Source organism: Oncorhynchus gorbuscha, linkage group LG14, assembly GCF_021184085.1.
Source record: "Oncorhynchus gorbuscha isolate QuinsamMale2020 ecotype Even-year linkage group LG14, OgorEven_v1.0, whole genome shotgun sequence".
Classification (NCBI taxonomy): Eukaryota; Metazoa; Chordata; class Actinopteri; order Salmoniformes; family Salmonidae; genus Oncorhynchus; species Oncorhynchus gorbuscha.
The window spans coordinates 14,095,970-14,115,078 of record NC_060186.1 but is presented as its reverse complement, the minus strand read 5'-3'; the positions used below and the strand labels follow the sequence as shown (position 1 = coordinate 14,115,078).

Below are 19,109 nucleotides of genomic sequence, written 5' to 3'. Positions count from 1 at the left end.
GAGTGTCTCTCCTTTCTCCCCCGGGAGGCTTTACCTTCTCTGAGCTCATGCAGCGTGAAATTACAGTATTACGATGCTTAAAGAACACGCCATATTAACTTCAGAGTGCACTCAAATGTTGCAACTACAGAATAAAATGTTACAATGTTACGTTCAATGGAGCTATGAAGCTGCAGTAACCTACTGCAGTTGTAATTCACTGCTCCTAGTGGTCAAATGACTACATTTCATTTGAAATTCCCGGCCTCATTCCCTTCCGGAGACTTGCTTCCTGCTGAAACGCAATTCTCAATCACAAACGGAAAAAATATCGACATTCATGGTTCCGCTCTAGAAAAATTACTATTCACACGTAACTGCCAAGTGAGCAAGTATTTACTGGACGATCGCGAGAAGATATCAGTGCCTGAAACCCACAGGAACGTCAAGAGTATCGCTGGGTGATTGGCTACTTTTCGTAGCGCCGAAGCTGAAAACAATGCCACATTTCTTGTGGCCGGAGCCGCTGTCAGCCGCACAACTCAAGCGGCTAGAGGAGCACAAATATAGCGCGTCGGGTCGATCCCTTTTCGAACCTCCTTGTCAGATATATTGGAATTGGCTGGTCCAACAAATTCCAACTTGGGTAGCGCCTAATACTCTGACTATAATTGGACTGGTAATAAATATAGTCACAACTGTAGTGTTGGTGTTTTACTGCCCAACGGCAACAGAGGAGGTAAGTGCTTTGCGACCTTGGGGGGGGAGAAACTTTCGAGTAGCCATGTAGCAACACCCCATGACAGCATTGTAACGCTCTGAGATCATGTGTAACATTGTTGCAACTCTAATCCATTTACAGCACTTTTGTTATTTTACAACTGCTCAAAGCATCAGAATAGTTGGTGGACAATGTGCACAGTCCACTATCTAATGTTTTGTTCCTCGAAAGTTTGTCTAATAGCCTATGGTTGTTGACTTAATGCTTGATTAAAATGCCAAATAAGAGTTAGTGTCAAAGTTGCCACCATGTTTGCTCATCCACTCACAAATCAAGTGAATAGTCATTTTAAGGTAACTGGGAGAAAGTCTGGCTGAATGTTTGTTCAAGGAAAACCTAAAGTAATATTAACTTTACCTATTGCAAGTTTGAACTTTGATTGGATCATGTAAAATAAGCAAATCGATAACAATAGGTATGCAACTTCAACCATAGTCAGCAAACCAATAACAGGGTGAATAGTAGGTTTTAACAATGCCACGTGTTCATTCTATGACCTTTCATCCACTTAGGTCGACTCGAGAGGGCGAGAGAGAGGGTGTGGGTGAACCTACACTTTGCCTGTTTGGCTTCTTTTCTGTCCTTTGTATAGTGTGCGTTCAGGCGCGTGTCTCGGGTATTCAGAGACTAGTTACAATATGTTTATGAGTACTATACCTTTGTCCACCCATTCCACAGTACAGATTGGAATCTGACCACGGACACAAAGTCCAGATTCCATCAAGCTCCATGCAGGTTTGTGCAGCAGACAATTCAACAAGGGCATTGTATATGCAGCACAAGCTGTGGTGTCAATGCAGCCATGGACTCACATGTAACCTGTCGCCATCTGCATTCTGTACATTCAGTACAGCTTTGAATAACTAGAGAAAAGGGCTACCTGGCCTTGACATAAGCTGCAGCATACACCACTGTCACTGACCAACTGAAAATATGTCAAGGGTCATCCTGTACGCCTATACTCAATACCGAACTTGCCTGAGAGCCATGCGACTAAGATGACTACCTGTGTACAGAAATGGCTTTTTGGGGGGGGCAGGGGTTACTGAAGAGCAGTTTGTTGTTGGTAGAGGAAGGGACTGGAAAACAGCAGGATATCTAGAAAGAGAAACTACTGTCAAAATACTTGTGGTGGACAAACACAGGCCAATACAGTAGTGTTGTGTTGGGAGAACACAGGCAAGTACAGTGCAGAGAGCAGTTAGACCAGTACAGCACAGTACATTGCAACCGCATGGGTCCGGGCCCACCTCCTGGAAAGCCAGGCCCATCAAATCAGATTGGGCAATAAAAAATGCCCATTTCTCTTTGCCCCATGGTAACATTTTGTAGAATTTCAGAAAGCCATTTTCCTAAATATATATATATATATATAAAATGTATTTATTTAATGAAAAACAAATGTCCCACCCAAATTTCTTGAGGCCCACCCACCAACACATTTCTGGCTACACTACTTGTACATTGTTGTATAGAGATGATAAGCACTGATTGTTGGCTCACCCCTAATGTCCAGATGGCTGGGAATACTTCAAGTCCCAGTGGTAGGAACTCACACAGTTAGGTCATCTACTTTCCTTTACCATACTTTCACTTTTTGTTTCTTACACACTCACACGTGTGTTTGTGGGGGTGTGGGTCATTCAAATGAATAAGTTATTGAAATGTCTTTATTGAGGTATCAGGGAATGATGTGTGCAAAGAGAGCATCGCTGTCTTGAAAGACTACAACTTGTCCTGACACTTCCAGACGAACCATGCAGAGAAATATAGGAATATGTCTTCTTGCCAGCATACTTGGGGTCCAACATGCATGAAGTCTTCACACTTTTTGATGTATTTCAGAACGGTTTCCTCTGCTTGGAGCAACAGTGAAGTGGGCAGGGCATTATGGATTTCTTATTTTACATCTGCAAGTAGTCTGAACTCGAGGTCGACCGATTATGATTTTTCAACGCCGATACTGATTTTGGGGGGACAAAAAAAGCCGATACCAATTAATCGGACGTTTTTTTTAAAAGTGTATATGTATATATATTTTTTTATATTGACAATTGCAGTAATACTGAATGAACAATGAACACTTATTTTAACTTAATATAATACATATGGGCTTTTGGATGGGTGTTTTTAAGGTGATTCCACAGGCTGGTGGTATTTTTTGATTTAGCCGTTGCTGACTCCATGCTTACATCTTTATCACAAATAAGACACATTGCTTTCCCTGGTGCCAATTCCATGTTATTGTCCTACACTGCTTTTCTCTGCCATCTGTAAAACACACAAACAGCTCTTAAGTGACAATGATACTGAAGAGTCTGCTTAGGAGACAAATACTCTCAACTGTTTGAATAAAAATAGAGTTTAAGTTACCTGTGATGAATGTTGAAAACAAAAACTGTAATTTCTATATGCAGGAAATCCTATTTTAATAATGGACATGGTAAGAATTGACTACCAAAGTGTGAGTCATAATTCCCATGACACCTTCTAGCAAAATCTGAACAGCGGTTAATTCATTTATTGCATAGGATATTTTTTGATTCACTTAAAATAAGGTCTGTGTTTCGTGTAGGCTTGCCTTTTTTATAACTGGGTAGATATCCATAGGACAAGGTAACTGATCAATATTGGCTAAATATAAGCGAAGATCATTTAAAAATTTTTATTAAAATATTTTGACAAACGTTACCTTATTCTAGTGAGATTTACACGGGTATCAAAACGCAGAGGCGGTTTAAGCCTGAACAAAACACAGACCTTATTTGAAGTAGATCAAAACATTCTCTATGGAAGACATGAATGGTAAAATAACGAAGGAACCCCTTTCAAGTTCAGCAGCAAGTTATTAAAGGAATTATAACGCGTCGACTATTTCTCTAAACCATATACCTTTAACTATTACTAGCCTGCTACTGCCTACCACCCTTCAGTCAGACTGCTCTATAAAATATCAAATCATAGACTTAACTATAATAAACACACAGAAATATGAGCCTTAGGTCAAATCTGGAAACTATCACCTCGAAAACAAAATATTTATTCCGTTCCGTACTTTATCTAATGGGTGGCATCCATGAGTCTAAATATTCCTGTTACATTGCACAACCTTCAATGTTGTCATAATTACGTAAATATTGCCTGCTAACCTGGATTTATTTTAGCTAAATATGCAGGTTAAAAAATATATACTTGTGTATTGATTTTAAGAAAGGCATTGATGTTTATGGTTAAGTACATATTGGAGCAACGACAGTTGTTGATTGTTTTTTATAAAATAATGCTAGCTAGCAACTTACCTTGGCTTACTGCATTCGTGTAACAGGTAGGCTCCTCGTGAGGCAGGTGGTTAGAGCGTTTGACTAGTTAACTGTAAGGTTGCAAGATTGGATCCCCCGAGATGACAAGGTAAAAATCTGTCTTTCAGCCTCGTTCCTAGGCCGTCATTGAAAATAAGAATGTGTTCTTAACTGACTTGCCTCGTTAAATAAAGATTAAATAAAGGTGTAAAAATATTAATACGTTTAAAAAATTGGTAAAATCGGCACCACAAAATACCGATTTTCCGATTGTTATGAACTTGAAATCGGCCCTAATTAATCGGTCGACCTCTAGTCTGAACATCAGACAGAATGGCATTGTCTCCCTCAATCCGTGCTTTGGCTACTGCTATAGGTTTCAGGTGTTTCAGGCTGCTTGCCACTCTCTCCCGAAATACATAATCCAGGAGGATCCTCTTGATGGGGCTGTCCATATCGTCAGACTGTGATATGGCCATTTCTTGGAGACTCCTTCCCCTCTAGGAGACTGTCAAACATGATTACAACAACCCCAACAGGTGTTGCTAGGCAGCTTCAATGTGGTGCTCTTATTCTTCTCACTTTGCTTGGTGAGGTAGATTGCTGCTATAACTTGATGACCCTTCACATAGAGGATAAGACTCCTCCACTTTAGACCAAGCAGCCTTCATGTTCGCAGCATTGTCTGTCACCAGTGCAAATACCTTCTGTGGTCCAAGGTCATTGATGACTGCCTTCAGCTCATCTGCAATGTAGAGACCGGTGTGTCTGTTGTCCCTTGTGTCTGTGCTCTTCTAGAATACTGGTTGAGGGGTGGAGATTATGTAGTTAATTATTCCTTGCCCACGAACATTTTGACCACCAATCAGAGATGATTGCAATACAATCTGCTTTCTCTATGATTTGCTTGACCTTCACTTGAACGCTGTTGAACTCTGCATCCAGAAAATGAGTAGATAAAGCATGTCTGGTAGAAGGGGTGTATGCTGGGTGAAGAACATTTAGAAATCTCTTCCAATACACATTGGCTGTGAGCATCAGAGGTGAACCAGTTGCATACACAGCTCGAGCAAGACATTCATCAGCATTTCTCTTACTACGTTCCTTCATTGAGTCAAAAAAAGTTCTGATTCCAGGAGGACCATGAGCTGTTGCTATCGATAAGATTCATCATCATTTTCACCTCGAATAGAAGTAGAGGGACTTTTGTCAGAGATTGCTTGTGAGCGCTGAGGGAACTTTATGCACTTGGCCAGATGCTTCTGCATCTTTGTTGCATTCTTCACGTATGATTTGGCACAGTATTTGTAAATGTACACAGCTTTTCCTTCTATTAGCTGCAATGAAAGATAGTGCCCGTGGAATTTTCCTGTAAAGATTAGGAAAAAATTTGTTTAAAAAATCCAAATACAATTCCATGTACAGATAAATAGATTAAACAACTCCTTTGTAAGATTAATGTTTTAAAATTAAACATGTATGGAAACAGGTGAATTAACACCCCTCAGTTAGCAGGCTCAAGCAAGCTAAAACCCACATGGTAGCAAAAACTAACTAGCAGAAATGGTTAGCAATGATTTAAAACACACTTTGATGTAGACTACTATTTACAAGTTAACAGAAAATCATGTATGTCATATTAAATATATTCATACCACCCAGTATTGTAATCAAAACTTACCAGAAAGCATGTAGTCCTTGGCTAAGACAGTGTAGTAGTGTGGGCTCAATAGTATCTCATTAGTGTGCAAGATCTTGAGAATCAGCTGCACATGTGATGGAAGAGTGCACTGCACATGTGATGGAAGAGTGCACTGCACATGTGATGGAAGAGTGCACTGCACATGTGATGGAAGAGTGCACTGCACATGTGATGGAAGAGTGCACTGCACATGTGATGGAAGAGTGCACTGCACATGTGATGGAAGAGTGCACTGCACATGTGATGGAAGAGTGCACTGCACATGTGATGGAAGAGTGCACTGCACATGTGATGGAAGAGTGCACTGCACATGTGATGGAAGAGTGCACTGCACATGTGATGGAAGAGTGCACTGCACATGTGATGGAAGAGTGCACTGCACATGTGATGGAAGAGTGCACTGTGCATGTAGAGGGTTGCAATTCCATTGAATTGGGGCTAGTTTAACCAAAATATGCCACAATACCTAGAATTGCCTTATGTGTATCCCACAAAAAAAGGTTCACTCTTATAAACAAACTTTTTTAAGCAAAATACTCCAAATTTAAACCCTTTGCAACCCTAGACATAGTGTGTTGAGGACACCGCAGAGAATATGGAACAACAACAGTTGAAAGACAAGGTAAAGGATTTCACCTATTTCTCCTTGGCCCTGGATAAGAGCAGTGATGAATGCGACACAGAGCGCAGTTGTTGATGTTCTTACCAGGCATAACCCCAGACATTGAAATTACAGAGGAGCTTGCTTCAGCGCAGTCAATGAAGACTACAACCACAGGGAAATATTTATTGAAGGAGGTTAATAAGTGTGTGGCAAAGCTGGGACTGAGTTTTGAAATGTTATCCAGCGTGACCACTGATGGGTGCCCAAACTTGACAGGAAAAAACATTGGCCCTAGGGCGGCAGGGTAGCCTAGTGGTTAGAGCGTTGGACTAGTAACCGGAAAGTTGCAAGTTCAAACCCCCGAGCTGACAAGGTACAAATCTGTCGTTCTGCCCCTGAACAGGCAGTTAACCCACTGTTCCTAGGCCATCATTGAAAATAAGAATTTGTTCTTAACTGACTTGCCTAGTTAAATAAAGGTAAAATAAATAAATAAAAGTAGCTGAGCTGAACCCAGATCAGAAAATAATTTTCTTGAATTGCATTATTCATCAGGAGGTGCTCTGTCAATGTGTTCTGAAAATGAGCCATGTTGTGGATGCATTCACTAAAGTGGTAAATATTTAAACTACATGCAGTTTGTCTCCCTGTTGGAAGCGACAGAGTCAGGTCATGCAGATCTCCACTACCACACAAACGTGAGATGGCTGAGTTAGGGGAAGGTGCTTAAAACTTCTTATGGCTGCAGGGGCAGTATTGAGTAGCTTGGATGAAAGGTGCCCAGAGTAAATGACCTGCATCTCAGTTGCATATTGCAATATATGCATATTAGTATTGGATAGAAACTGCTCTGAAGTTTCTAAAACTGTTTGAATGATGTCTGTGAGTATGGCAGGCAAAAACCTGAGAAGAAATCCAAACAGGAAGTGAGAAATCTGAGGTTGGTATATTTTGAACCAAGGCCCTATTGAATTCACATTGGGATATGAATGAGGTTGCAGTTCCGAGGGCTTCCACTAGATGTCAACAGTCTTTAGAAACTTAAATGAGGCTTCTGCTGTGTTGTGGGACTTCGTAAGAGCTGAATGAGTCAGCTTACTGGCAGAGAGCCATTTCCTGGTCACGTGCATTCCACATGATATCGACTTGCTTCTGTAGACACAAAGGAATTCTCCGGTTGGAATTTTATTGAAGATTTATGATAAAAACATCATAATGATTGATTCTATACTTAGTTTGAAATGTTTCTTCGAATCAAGCATTTATTGTGGAACTGCGATTCCTGGGAGTGCATTCTGATGAAGATCATCAAAGGTAAGGGAATATTTGTAATGTAATTTCTGGTTTCTGTTGACTCCAACATGGCGGCTAATTTGATTCATTCTCTGAGCTCCGTCTCAGATTATTGCATGGTTTGCTTTTTCCGTAAAGTTGTTTTGAATTCTGACATAATGGTTGCATTAAGGAGAGGTATATCTATAATTCTATGTGTATAACTTGTAGTTATGATGAGTATTTCATTTATGATGAGTATTTCTGTTGAATCGATGTGGTTATGCAAAATCACTGGATGTTTTTGGAACTAGTGAACGTAACGCGACAATGTAAACTCAGATTTTTTTATATAAATAGGAACTTTATCAAACAACATACATATATTGTGTAACATGAAGTCCTATGAGTGTCATCTGATGAAGATCATCAAAGGTTAGTGATTCATTTTATCTGTGTTTTTTGGGACTCCTCTCTTTGGCTGGAAAAATGGCTGTGTTTTTCTGTGGCTTGGTGGTGACCTAACATAATCGTTTGTGGTGCTTTCGCCGTAAAGCCTATTTGAAATCGGACACTGTGGTGGGATTAACAACAAGATTACCTTTAAAACGTTATAACATATATATGTTTGAGGAATTTTAATTATGAGATTTCTGTTTTGAATTTGGTGCCCTGCACTTTCACTGGCTGTTGTCATATCATCCCGTTAACGGGATTTCAGCCATAAGAAGTGTTAAAAAAAGGGTGTGGGACCTGAAGTAGAGATTGCTGAGTTTTTGCAAATGAAAGGAAAATATTATGTGAATGGTTGGCTGACTTTGCCTTCACCGTGGACATCATGGCCTTCCATGAATGAGCTGAATTCCAAACTACAAGGGAAGGGCCTTTTTGCACATCGATGTACAGCCTTGTCAAAGCCTTCAAGTAAAAATTACTCCTCCTGACCCACCAAGTAGAAGCCAAGAATCTCACCCACCTTCCAACACTACTAGTCTGATCCCTATCAGATGACCAGCGGGGGAAGTATACATCGCTGCTGCGTGCTTTGAACGGTGAGTTTTCTTGTCATTTTGAGCAGTTTCAAAGTGTTGGAAAATGACATGGTGTTGGTTTCCTCTCCTTTCACCTTCAATGTGGATAACACTCCCACTGACCTGCAACTTGAGCTTATCGATCTTCAGTCTGATGCAGTGATTGGAGAAATATTGAAAACGATGTCACTGACGAGGTTCTATGCATCTTTCGATGAACAACACTTTCAAAGGTTAGGAGTCATGCTGAGAATATTTTTGTACTGTTTGGGTCAACCTATGAATGTAAACAGACATTTTCAGTGATGAAATATAACAAGTCAAGGCACAGATCATCTCTTAGTGACTCACCTCTCAGCAATCCTGCACATAGCAACGTCAGAAACTATACCTGACTTCACTGCTCTTGTCAATGCCCATCAGACTTCACTCCTCACACTGAGTTGTTTTTAAATGTAATTTTGAGCTCTCGTGTTTTTGTGCATACCTGTTATCAAGAGTTCTGTCCGTGGTGCTGAATGCACAGTATTTCTCCCTCCGTGTAGTTCATTTCATGTTTAATAATGAAAATATCTAGCAAAATGAGAACATTGATGTGGTTTATTTCTGTGCATGTTAAAAAAAAGTAAAATAAGTGGCATATCTGGATGTGATTTACAGTAGATATATCTGTCAAAATAATTGCCCAGGCCTGCAATATGCTGTTTTGCCTTTCAAATCATTTTGTAGAAAACAGCTGTAGTAAGCATACGTTTTAGGAAATGTTAGAACGTGTCTGTTAGAGAAAGCAAACCTGTGTTGAAGGAAACTTGTCCAACACAAGCAACTCTCAGTTTTGCAAGAAGTGACTCAAAATAAGATAAACAACTTTCCCCGATGTGTGTCATGGCTTTCTACAATCTTCACCGATTTGGTAATACACCCTGCCCTGCATCTCATGTAAACAAGTCTGTTTGTCTCCTGACTTGGAGTTAACAAAGACCGAGACCTTTCTCTTCAACGGGGGATGGTGGAGGAAAAGTTTGTCCTATTTGAAATTGAAACCAGGTCATTCCATCGTCTTGTTTAATCAAATTTCTCTCCCTCCTTTCTCGCTCTCCCTCCTTCCCCCCCTCTCGCTCTCCCTCCTTCCCTCTGTCTTCCTACTCTTTCCAGGCTCCAGCATGGGCCTTTATTCTGAGTGCGTTGGGCCTGTTCATCTATCAGTCGCTGGATGCCATCGATGGGAAGCAGGCCCGGAGGACAAACAGCAGCTCTGCGCTGGGGGAGCTCTTTGACCACGGCTGTGATGCTGTGTCCACAGGTGCGGGCCAAATACTTTTTGTTGTTGCCTGTTTTAATTTGTGGTGCTTTTACAGTACCTGACCAAGTGTGTTTCAAGCAGTGGGGCTCCCCTGTACTTTTGTCTAGAGACTGGACTGAATTTAGTGTTTTGCTTCATAGCAACCAGTTTATCATATTGAATGAGAACATACATTGTTCTATGCGTCAGAAGTACAGTGCCTTGCAAAGGTATTCATCCCCCTTGGTGTTTTTCCTATTTTGTTGCATACAACCTGTAATTTAAATGGTAATTTATTTGTATTTCAGGTAATGGATATACACAAAATATTCCAAATTGATGAAGTGAAATGTAAAAAATAAAAAACTGAAAAGTGGTGAGTGCATATACAGTGGGGCAAAAAAGTATTTCGTCAGCCACCAATTGTGCAAGTTCTCCCACTTAAAAAGATGAGAGGCCTGTACACTTCAACTATGACAGACAAAATGAGAAAAAAAATCCAGAAAATCACATTGTAGGATTTTAAATTAATTTTATTTGCAAATTATGGTGGAAATAAAGTATTTGGTCACCTACCCGAAACATTTGACCCAAGTTAAACAATTTAAAGGCAATGCTACCAAATACTAATTGATTGTATGTAAACTTCTGACCCACTGGGAATGTGATGACAGAAATAAAAGCTGAAATAAATCATTCTCTCTACTATTATTCTGATATTTCACTTTCTTAAAATAAAGTAGGGTTCTTAACTGACCTAAAACAGGGAATTTTTACTAGGATTAAATGTCAGGAAATGTTGAAATGTATTCAGCAAAGGTGTATGTAAACTTCTGACTTCAACTGTATACACCTGTTCTGAAAGACCCCAGAGTCTGCAACACCACTAAGCAAGGGGCACCATGAAGACCAAGGAGCTCTCCAAACAGGTCAGGGACAAAGTTGTGGAGAAGTACAGATCAGGATTGAGTTATTTTTTTAATATCTGAAACTTTGAACATCCCACAGAGCACCATTAAATCCATTATTTAATTTTTATTTGAAAGAATATGGCACCACAACAAACCTGCCAAGAGAGGGCTGCCCACCAAAACTCAGACCATGCAAGGAGGGTATTAATCAGAGAGGCAACAAAGAGACCAAAGATAACCCTGAAGGAGCTGCAAAGCTCCACAGCGGAGATTGGAGTGTCTGTCCAAAGGACCACTAAGCCGTAGACTCCACAGAGATGAGCTTTACAGAAGAGTGGCCAGAAAAAAAGCCATTGCTTAAAGAAACAAATAAGCAAACACGTTTCATGTTCACCAAAAGGCATGTGGGAGAGTCCTCAAATGTATGAAAGAAGGTACTCTGTTCAGAAATTGAGCTTTTTGGCCATCAAGGAAAACGCTGTTTGGCACAAACCCAACATCTCATCACCCCGAGGACACCATCCCCACAGTGAAGTATGGTGGTGGCAGCATCATGCTGTGGAGATGTTTTTCATCGGCATGGACTGGGAAACTGGTCAGGATTGAAGGATGGTGCTAAATACAGGGAAATTCTTAAAGGAAACCTGTTTCAGTCTTCCAGAGATTTGAGACTGGGACGGTTGTCCTCCTGGAAGGTGAACCATGACCCAAAGCATATTGCTAAAGCAACACTTGAGGGGTTTAAGGGGAAACATTTTAATGTCTTGGAGTTGCCTAGTCAAAGCCCAGACCTCAACCCAATTGAGATTCTGTGGTATGACTTAAAGATTGCTGTACACCTGTAGAACCCATTCAACTTGAAGTTGCTGGAGCAGTTTTGCCTTGAATATTGGGCAAACATCCCAGTGACTAGATGTGCCATACCGCAAGAGACTTGCAGCTGTAATTGCTGCAAAAGGGGGCTCTACATCTTCAAAGTAGGCATGTTGTATCAATCAAATGATACAAAACCCACAAATCTATTTTAATTCCAGGTTGTAAGGCAACAAAATAGGAAAAATGCCAAGGGGGTGAATACTTTCTCAAGCCACTGTATGACACACTGTTGCTCATTTAGTTCTCTCCCTCTTCTCTCTCTCCAGTGTTTGTTTCTGTGGGAACATGTATGTCCTGTGGGATAGGAAGCTACCCTGATTGGATGTTCTTCTGTGGCTTTGTGGGGATGTTCATGTTCTTCTGTGCACACTGGCAAACCTATGTTTCCGGAACGCTGCGCTTTGGCCTGTAAGTAGAAATGATGCCCAATTATATTATTTGTTTACATGTTGCTGGACAGATAACAACTTTTTTGTTTTTGACATAGTACTTCAGTCTAGTCCATTGTGCTTCATAAAATATACAGTCTTGTTCTTATCTATGAGTTCTATAAATTCTCTCCACCCAGGGTTGATGTGACAGAGGTCCAGATTGCCATCGTTGTCATGTATGTGATGTCAGCTTTTGGTGGCGTGGCCCTTTGGGACTACAGGGTATGGCTTCAATACATTTATCTATCCATGTACACAAACTTAACACACACTCCCATACCCACTCATACACTCTTTCTTTCCTTTTCTGTCAACTAAGCCATAGGATTTGGAGACTTGGACATTTTACACCAACATTTGGCACGATATGACGACACAAATTTTACCCCAACTTTTGGCACTTTAAGGCAACATAACCAATCCTTAACATGCACTGTATAACCACTCAACCAACCCCACAACAATCTACTAGTTATTAAATAGTCCCTTTTGTTTCACTTTCACTCTGTGCAGCCTGTGGAGGCTTAACGACTAAACGTCACAATCAGAAGTAAGAAGGTAATTATGGGTAGCTAATCCATCGTGGCGTAGACATGATCACATGATCTGGCTAGCAAACAGCTGATGTCACCACGCAATATTACTGGCTTCTCCTCCCATCTTGGCCTCAGCAGCATGCCCCGCCCACCCACAGCTTACTGGTGTAAACAACGCTAGCTGCTGTGACAGAAGTTAAGTTCTATTAATTGAAACTCTTGGTTGTTTTACCCTCTTGTAGTTGCCCGTCCTTGGGGTGAAGCTGTACGCCTTCCCCATCATGGGCATCATTGGGGGAGCCGTGTACTCCTGCTATAACTACTTCCACGTCATCCTCAACGGGGGCGTCGGCAAGAACGGCTCCACTGTGGCTGTAAGTATTATTATGTAATGACGTGTTTTAGCTAAATATTTGGGTTGATTAGTGTTTTTCTATTACGCTTAAGCCTTAACATCCGACCTGGTAGTAAAACGTTGCTACAGTGCCTTCAGAAAGTATTCATACCCCTTGACCTATTCCACATTTTGTGTTTTTAAAATGTTTTTAGTTTTTTTTTTGCTAATGTATTGAAAATGAAATGCAGAAATATCTCATTTACATAAGTATTCACGCTCCTGAGTCAAGTACTTTGTAGAAGCACCTTTTTAAAATAGCTTTCCAAACCTGGATTGTGCAACATTCCATTTGTATTATTTTCTAAATTCTTCAAGCTCTACCAAATTGGTTGTTTTTCATTGCTAGACGACCATTTTCAGGTGTTGCTATGGATTTTCATGTAGATATAAGTCAAAACTGTAACTCGGCCACTCGGGAACATTCACGGTCTTCTTGGTAAGCAAGTCCAGTGTATTATGTTCTTCTGAAATGGACTACATTTTCTTCATATCATGTTTCTTTAGACCTGTCTAAAATAAATAATGGATTTATTGTGAATGTGTAGGCTATATTACATGGATTTATTAGAATATTTCAAATGTAGATGTTCCAAAGGTCTGCATCAGTGGCTTGTTTGGAAGCCAGGAGATGCTAAATGTGTTTGTTAATTAACAGTCAATTTCCGTGAGGCCTGCAGTTATTTGCATGACAATCACCGGCTGATGAAATTTCGTAGCGACTAAATGTGGAAAAATTCAAGCGGTGTCAATTTCTTCTGAGTGCTTTTAAGTTATGTACCCAGTAGGTCCCTCAGGTCCTCTGGTACTGGCCTTTCAACTATCCTAACGCCTAGGACCAAGAGGCATGGAGAGGCAGACTTTAGGTATTATGCCCCCAGCCTCTGGAATAGCCTGCCAGAGAACCTGAGGGAGGCTGAAACTGTGGACATGTTTAAGAGGTCTTAAAACATATATATTTTTAGCTTTGTTTTTCATTATGGTGCTTTTTAGCTGTTTGTTATGTAGTAAATATTTCAGCATTTGATTTTTTTTTTTCTGTAAATGCGTTGCATTCCATGTCTGAAATGTGCTGTATAAATAAAACTGGATTTCATGTGAAGGCACTGTACATTTTAGGACAATAAACACTTTTTTTGGCTTATATTCTAGGTTAACAATTCAGTTATTCACTGTTTTGCCATGTGTTCCTTAGGACACCAGTGTGCTGGCACCAGGTATGCACATCGGCCTCATCCTCACACTGGCCTTCATCATCTTTAAGAAGTCATCCAACCAGCTTTTTGAGCTGCACCCCTGCCTCTACATCCTGACTTTCGGCATGGTTGTCGCCAAGATCGCCAACAAGCTAGTTGTGAGCGCTCCATTTAATATAATAGTCTTCACTTTCTTACTTTGATAGATGACAGCAATCTATTAATATATCTAGTCTACTGTCTGATGGGAAATTCATATTTTATTTTTTCTGTCTTTCTGGAGTGTCTAAACAAGCAAGCAATGAGTACTTTTCCTCCCATAAATGGGACCTCCATATGTAACAGTGAAAGCCGTACCAGTATTTACCTTAGCTCATTCATTAGCTCTGCTCCTCCTCTAATATCTCTTTGTGTTCCTCTGTCCTTGTCAGGTGGCCCACATGACCAAGAGTGAGCTTTATCTCCCAGACACGGCTTTCATCGGGCCTGGCCTCCTCTTCCTCAACCAGTACTTCAACAGCTTCATCGACGAGCACATAGTCCTCTGGATCGCAATGGTGAGTTCTCAAGTCGTCACTATTCCGTAGTTCTGTCATCAAACTGTTTTCGTACAGGTCTGGTGTCATTTTCAACCCACTTCAGTTGATATTTCCACATAGATGGGACCAGAAGTTTCCCCCAACCACAAACTGCCCGGGAACACCTGCCCTATGTGCATCAAGTCCATTTATCATGCCGGTCCTTGTATTTCCTCCACAGGTCCTGTCGTTGATTGACTTGACACGCTACTGCACAGGCGTGTGCATCCAGATCGCCTCTCACCTGCGCATTCACGTGTTCAGCATCACGGTGCAAGCTGCCCTCAAACGCAACTGACGTTTTGCCCGGCGGAAGGAGGCAGAGGACACAGCCCCGCTCTTGAAAGCAGACGATGATGAAAAGGTCCCCTCCACCCCAAACCTCAGCAGCCTTGACACAGTGACCACCTCTGACTAAAGGTTGCCTGTAATAACACTAGAGTAATGACAGGAACGACGTAACCGGCCCTGATTAGATCCATCGTCAAGGGTAACACACTCTCGTCTGTATCTCACTGGATGAGTGCAGAGTAGCTGGCATGGAAATAAGTTGGTTTTTCTTTGTCTCTGTATAGGAAGTAATCACTACCTGGGGTAATCTGAGATTTAAATATCATCAGACCGGTTTTAACATCCTCCATTATTTTCAGCTCATTTAAATTAGACTACATCATTACACTATGGGTTAAAGCTACAATACATTTTTTTTGGCAAAGATCAAATGTTTCTCAGTGATCAGATAAAGGAGTTGCTTTGTGTTTCCCCCCCCCATTATTGTTTTAACTTACAATTGATACATATTCCTATCTAATTGACCTATATTCAATGCTGTAAAGTTAGAGGCTACAGTACTAGACACCTTTGTCTTTACTTAACAGCCTCTTGTTAAACAATGTGATATCATTGTTCAAATTAATATTGTAGCTCTTAATCATTCACTAGTCATGTTTATTGAATGAATGAGACCCAATCGGACATGAAATGAACTCGATCAGGGCTAGGAAATACAAAATAAATCAACCTTTCAACCTCTGAATACTTCCAAAAGTAGAATGAGACATTCCTAATGAGGTATGGTACGTTAATTGTCAAGGACTGCAGGTGAAGGGGCAAGGGTCAACGCTGAAAACAGTGACATTTCTTCTACAAGGGCTTCCATCTGACTGTGAATCCCCAGTGTATCCAGCACCACTTACCCTCTGTAACCTCAACTCTACTCCAGTTGAAGTCCTTGTAGTCATGTTGATGTGTTAACACCAGAGTCTCATCTGCTTTCAACGTTCTTCTCCGTAAAGGGCTAATTCTTTGATTGTACAGAATTCTGTTTGGCGCCTTAAACGTTTTTGAATCCTTTGTTTTAATTTAAAAAATTTGAAGCAGTTTAGGAACAAGTACTAAAATGTTTTTCTTTTCTGCATCACTATGAAACCAGTATTTATGGTTGAAGTATCAGACAATATACGTAACACTGAGAACGTTGTACTGGAACTTATTTTACTGTTTATTATAATTCTGTACTGGAAGCCATCTATTTTTTCCAATCACATTTAGAAAATGCATAGGAAATGCATTTGGTACATTGTGATTTATCGTTGAACGGTATGATTCTGAACTGTTTCAGGCCATAGCTGAATGCATTGTTTGACAACTTTAGGACAGACAAAGGGATGCAACGGTGCAGATGTATTATTTCGGGGGTGTTTTGCCTCTGCGGTCATGTAACTATTGGAACAAAGATAAGTAAATCAAGAACCCCAACTCTAGGAATATGCCCACCGTACCATAGAGAAAATGCCCCTAAAAAGGACATTTTGACTCGCAGATATTTCTGGGTAGAATTCCAATGAGAGCCTTCAGATTATGTAATATTTCAATAACTTTGTCTGGAAATAACAGCCAACCTTAAGTTAGCCACCTGTTTTTGTTCAATCAGGGTGTGAACTTAAACTATGCATTGAAAATGCCACATGCTCAATTTTAACATGGTATTGCACTATTCAATACAAGTAAAACATCTTTATACTAAAGTTGAAAATGATTGTAATAAATAAATATTTTCCATTCAAGAAATTACATTTCATGATTTAAAGCATAACCAAGTGATTCAGGTTTATTTGATTTTGGGGATGAGCCAAAGTGTTGACTAAACTAAAATTGTGAATTTGACACTCCCAAGAGACTCAATTCAAATGTACATTTAACTCCATGTCCATGCATACCACCCATTGTTGTAATTCAACCTGGTCTCAGAGCAGTTTGTTATTCTGTACATAAATCCATGGCACGCCATATAGTACATGTTACAAATTCCAATTTGCCAAGTATTTAAAAATGAGTTAGTTGCCAAAGAGCCAAACACGCAACCTTTGGGTTACTAATGTTCCCATTATACGCCCACCCCAATTTTCTTCCTTAAGTAACCTTGCTACATATCCTAATTTGAGTGTCCCAGATTTACGCTTGCTGTGTAAATCTGGCACACTGCATACCACAGTTCAGCAATACTAAGGCAGCAAAACATCATGGTTCTACTGCTGCTGGCAATCATTCACATCAATGCACCGCTTGTAAGCGGAGAGGAGAGCTACCAAATGCAGGCAACGAAGGCTCAACAGAGAGACCATAGAATTGAGGGTCAGTAGTAGAACACTTGTGGAGCTAAATGAACAGTCCGTGGCATTCATTAGGAACGCATTCACTGAACGATACAATCAGATGCTGCAGAGATGTGAATTTCAGACACTAGCAGAGATAAATGTACAGTATCCCACAGAGACACATTCTGTGTGGTCTACTGTGTGAAACATTCATGATAAAAATAAAAAAAACTGGTGTGCCATTTTTCACCCACAACCCCATGCCTTTGAAAGAAATCACTTATGACATGTACATACCAAATCCAACCAAGACATTTAAAAAGGCAAGCAGGGACAATGGGTAAACAAGGTCATACAGTCTGATACTTCAGGTAACACTCTTTAAAATAAGGCACTTGTGTTGAATGTAGACAGTGACATGGTGAAATGGGTCAAATGGCATAATTCCTGTTATTCTGATCAACCCCTTCCCTTCCCGATCCCTTTTTTCCTTCTGTGGAATATAGATTCAATTAGAAAAATAGTGTCCAACCTAACCTCGAACGCTTCGGAAGGTTACAGCTCTCATGGTTAAAGGTGCTGTAATCCCACCAATCGCTTCCAGATCATGCTTTTAACAGTACATCAATCACACTGCCCACACTGACTGGACTGGAGCAGTTTAGCACATAGTTGGCTCAGTCAGTGTCCTTCTCCACAGCCTGGCGTGTGGGCGATAAATCCCTCTGGCACCCCTGGTGAAAGGGAAGAGAAGTTTCTGGCTTTACAGGCTTTGTCCGCTGGCACAGCATCTCCCAGCCAGGTGATGCCTGTCAATCATCTTACCCACCACACATGATTTACGTTGTTTACCAGAGTTCCCCTCTCCTTGACCCATGCTGACGCAATCCCAGGTGAGGACGTTTCGAGATTTAGGGATAGCCCTCCTCACTCTCCACCTACCCCTGCATGGTCCTCACTTTGAACTCAGCGAGAGGTTGAGGGTGGAGGGAGAGGACAGGTAGCAGGGTGGAGAGAGGGAGGTTGCAGAGGGGTGGATAAGGACGTTTTCCCTCGTTCTTCACACACGCTCTGGGTTGACATCGTTGCTGACCCTGCGTCTGGGAAACAGCTTGCGCTTCAGTAGAATCAGCTGAGGGAAGAAGAAAATACCGCAAAAGAACGGTCACAAAAACACAAACAAGAGTGAAAAAGGAGGAAGCGACATTACTTTGTCAGCATGTGGCTCTGAGCGGAAGCTTTTAGCTGTGTTTTTCTTGACTTTGAACAGATCAGGGCAACAGCATTTCGGGAGAGTCAACTTTAAGTCCTGTAAAGTCACCAAAAGTTGGTTCATTGGTCCAAGCTTGAGCCAATAAACCAGAGATGTAAACAGCTCTCCAACTTCAAGAGGCAGTTTACAAACAAAGCACCTGATGCCTATGAAAACAAAGGAGGAGCGTAGCCTTAGGCCTGAGGAGAGGGATGATTCTTTTGGACAAAGACAAGACAGCGCCATCGGATTCCTCCATGGCCCAGTGTGGATTGCCCGTTCCGCCACGGTCGCTCTGGCGATTAACCTTTATTAGGACCGCTGAAGGAGAAACTTTACCCTGACCCCCTCGGATCTAATGGGTGTCATGATCCACTACTCACGGTCC

The 19,109-nt window shown here is 41.0% G+C and overlaps 2 protein-coding genes across 2 annotated transcripts in view; one reads left to right on the top strand and one right to left on the bottom strand.

The window, feature by feature from the left end:
• Positions 1–238: 238 nt before the first annotated feature.
• Positions 239–16,942, top strand: LOC123994494 (cholinephosphotransferase 1-like). Its single transcript, XM_046297163.1, has 8 exons — positions 239–718; positions 9,824–9,971; positions 12,004–12,145; positions 12,306–12,390; positions 12,947–13,078; positions 14,294–14,452; positions 14,726–14,851; positions 15,054–16,942. The coding sequence occupies exons 1-8, from the start codon at positions 479–481 to the stop codon at positions 15,168–15,170; spliced, it is 1,149 nt and encodes a 382-aa protein (XP_046153119.1). The 5' UTR covers positions 239–478; the 3' UTR covers positions 15,171–16,942.
• The window catches only part of LOC123994493 (N-acetylglucosamine-1-phosphotransferase subunits alpha/beta-like), a 34,006-nt gene continuing 31,839 nt past the window's right edge, over positions 16,943–19,109 (bottom strand). Inside the window, exon 21 of the mRNA XM_046297161.1 lies at positions 16,943–18,601. Coding sequence (XP_046153117.1) covers positions 18,530–18,601 — 72 coding nt within the window. The 3' untranslated portion in view covers positions 16,943–18,529. The remainder of the gene's footprint in view (positions 18,602–19,109) is intronic.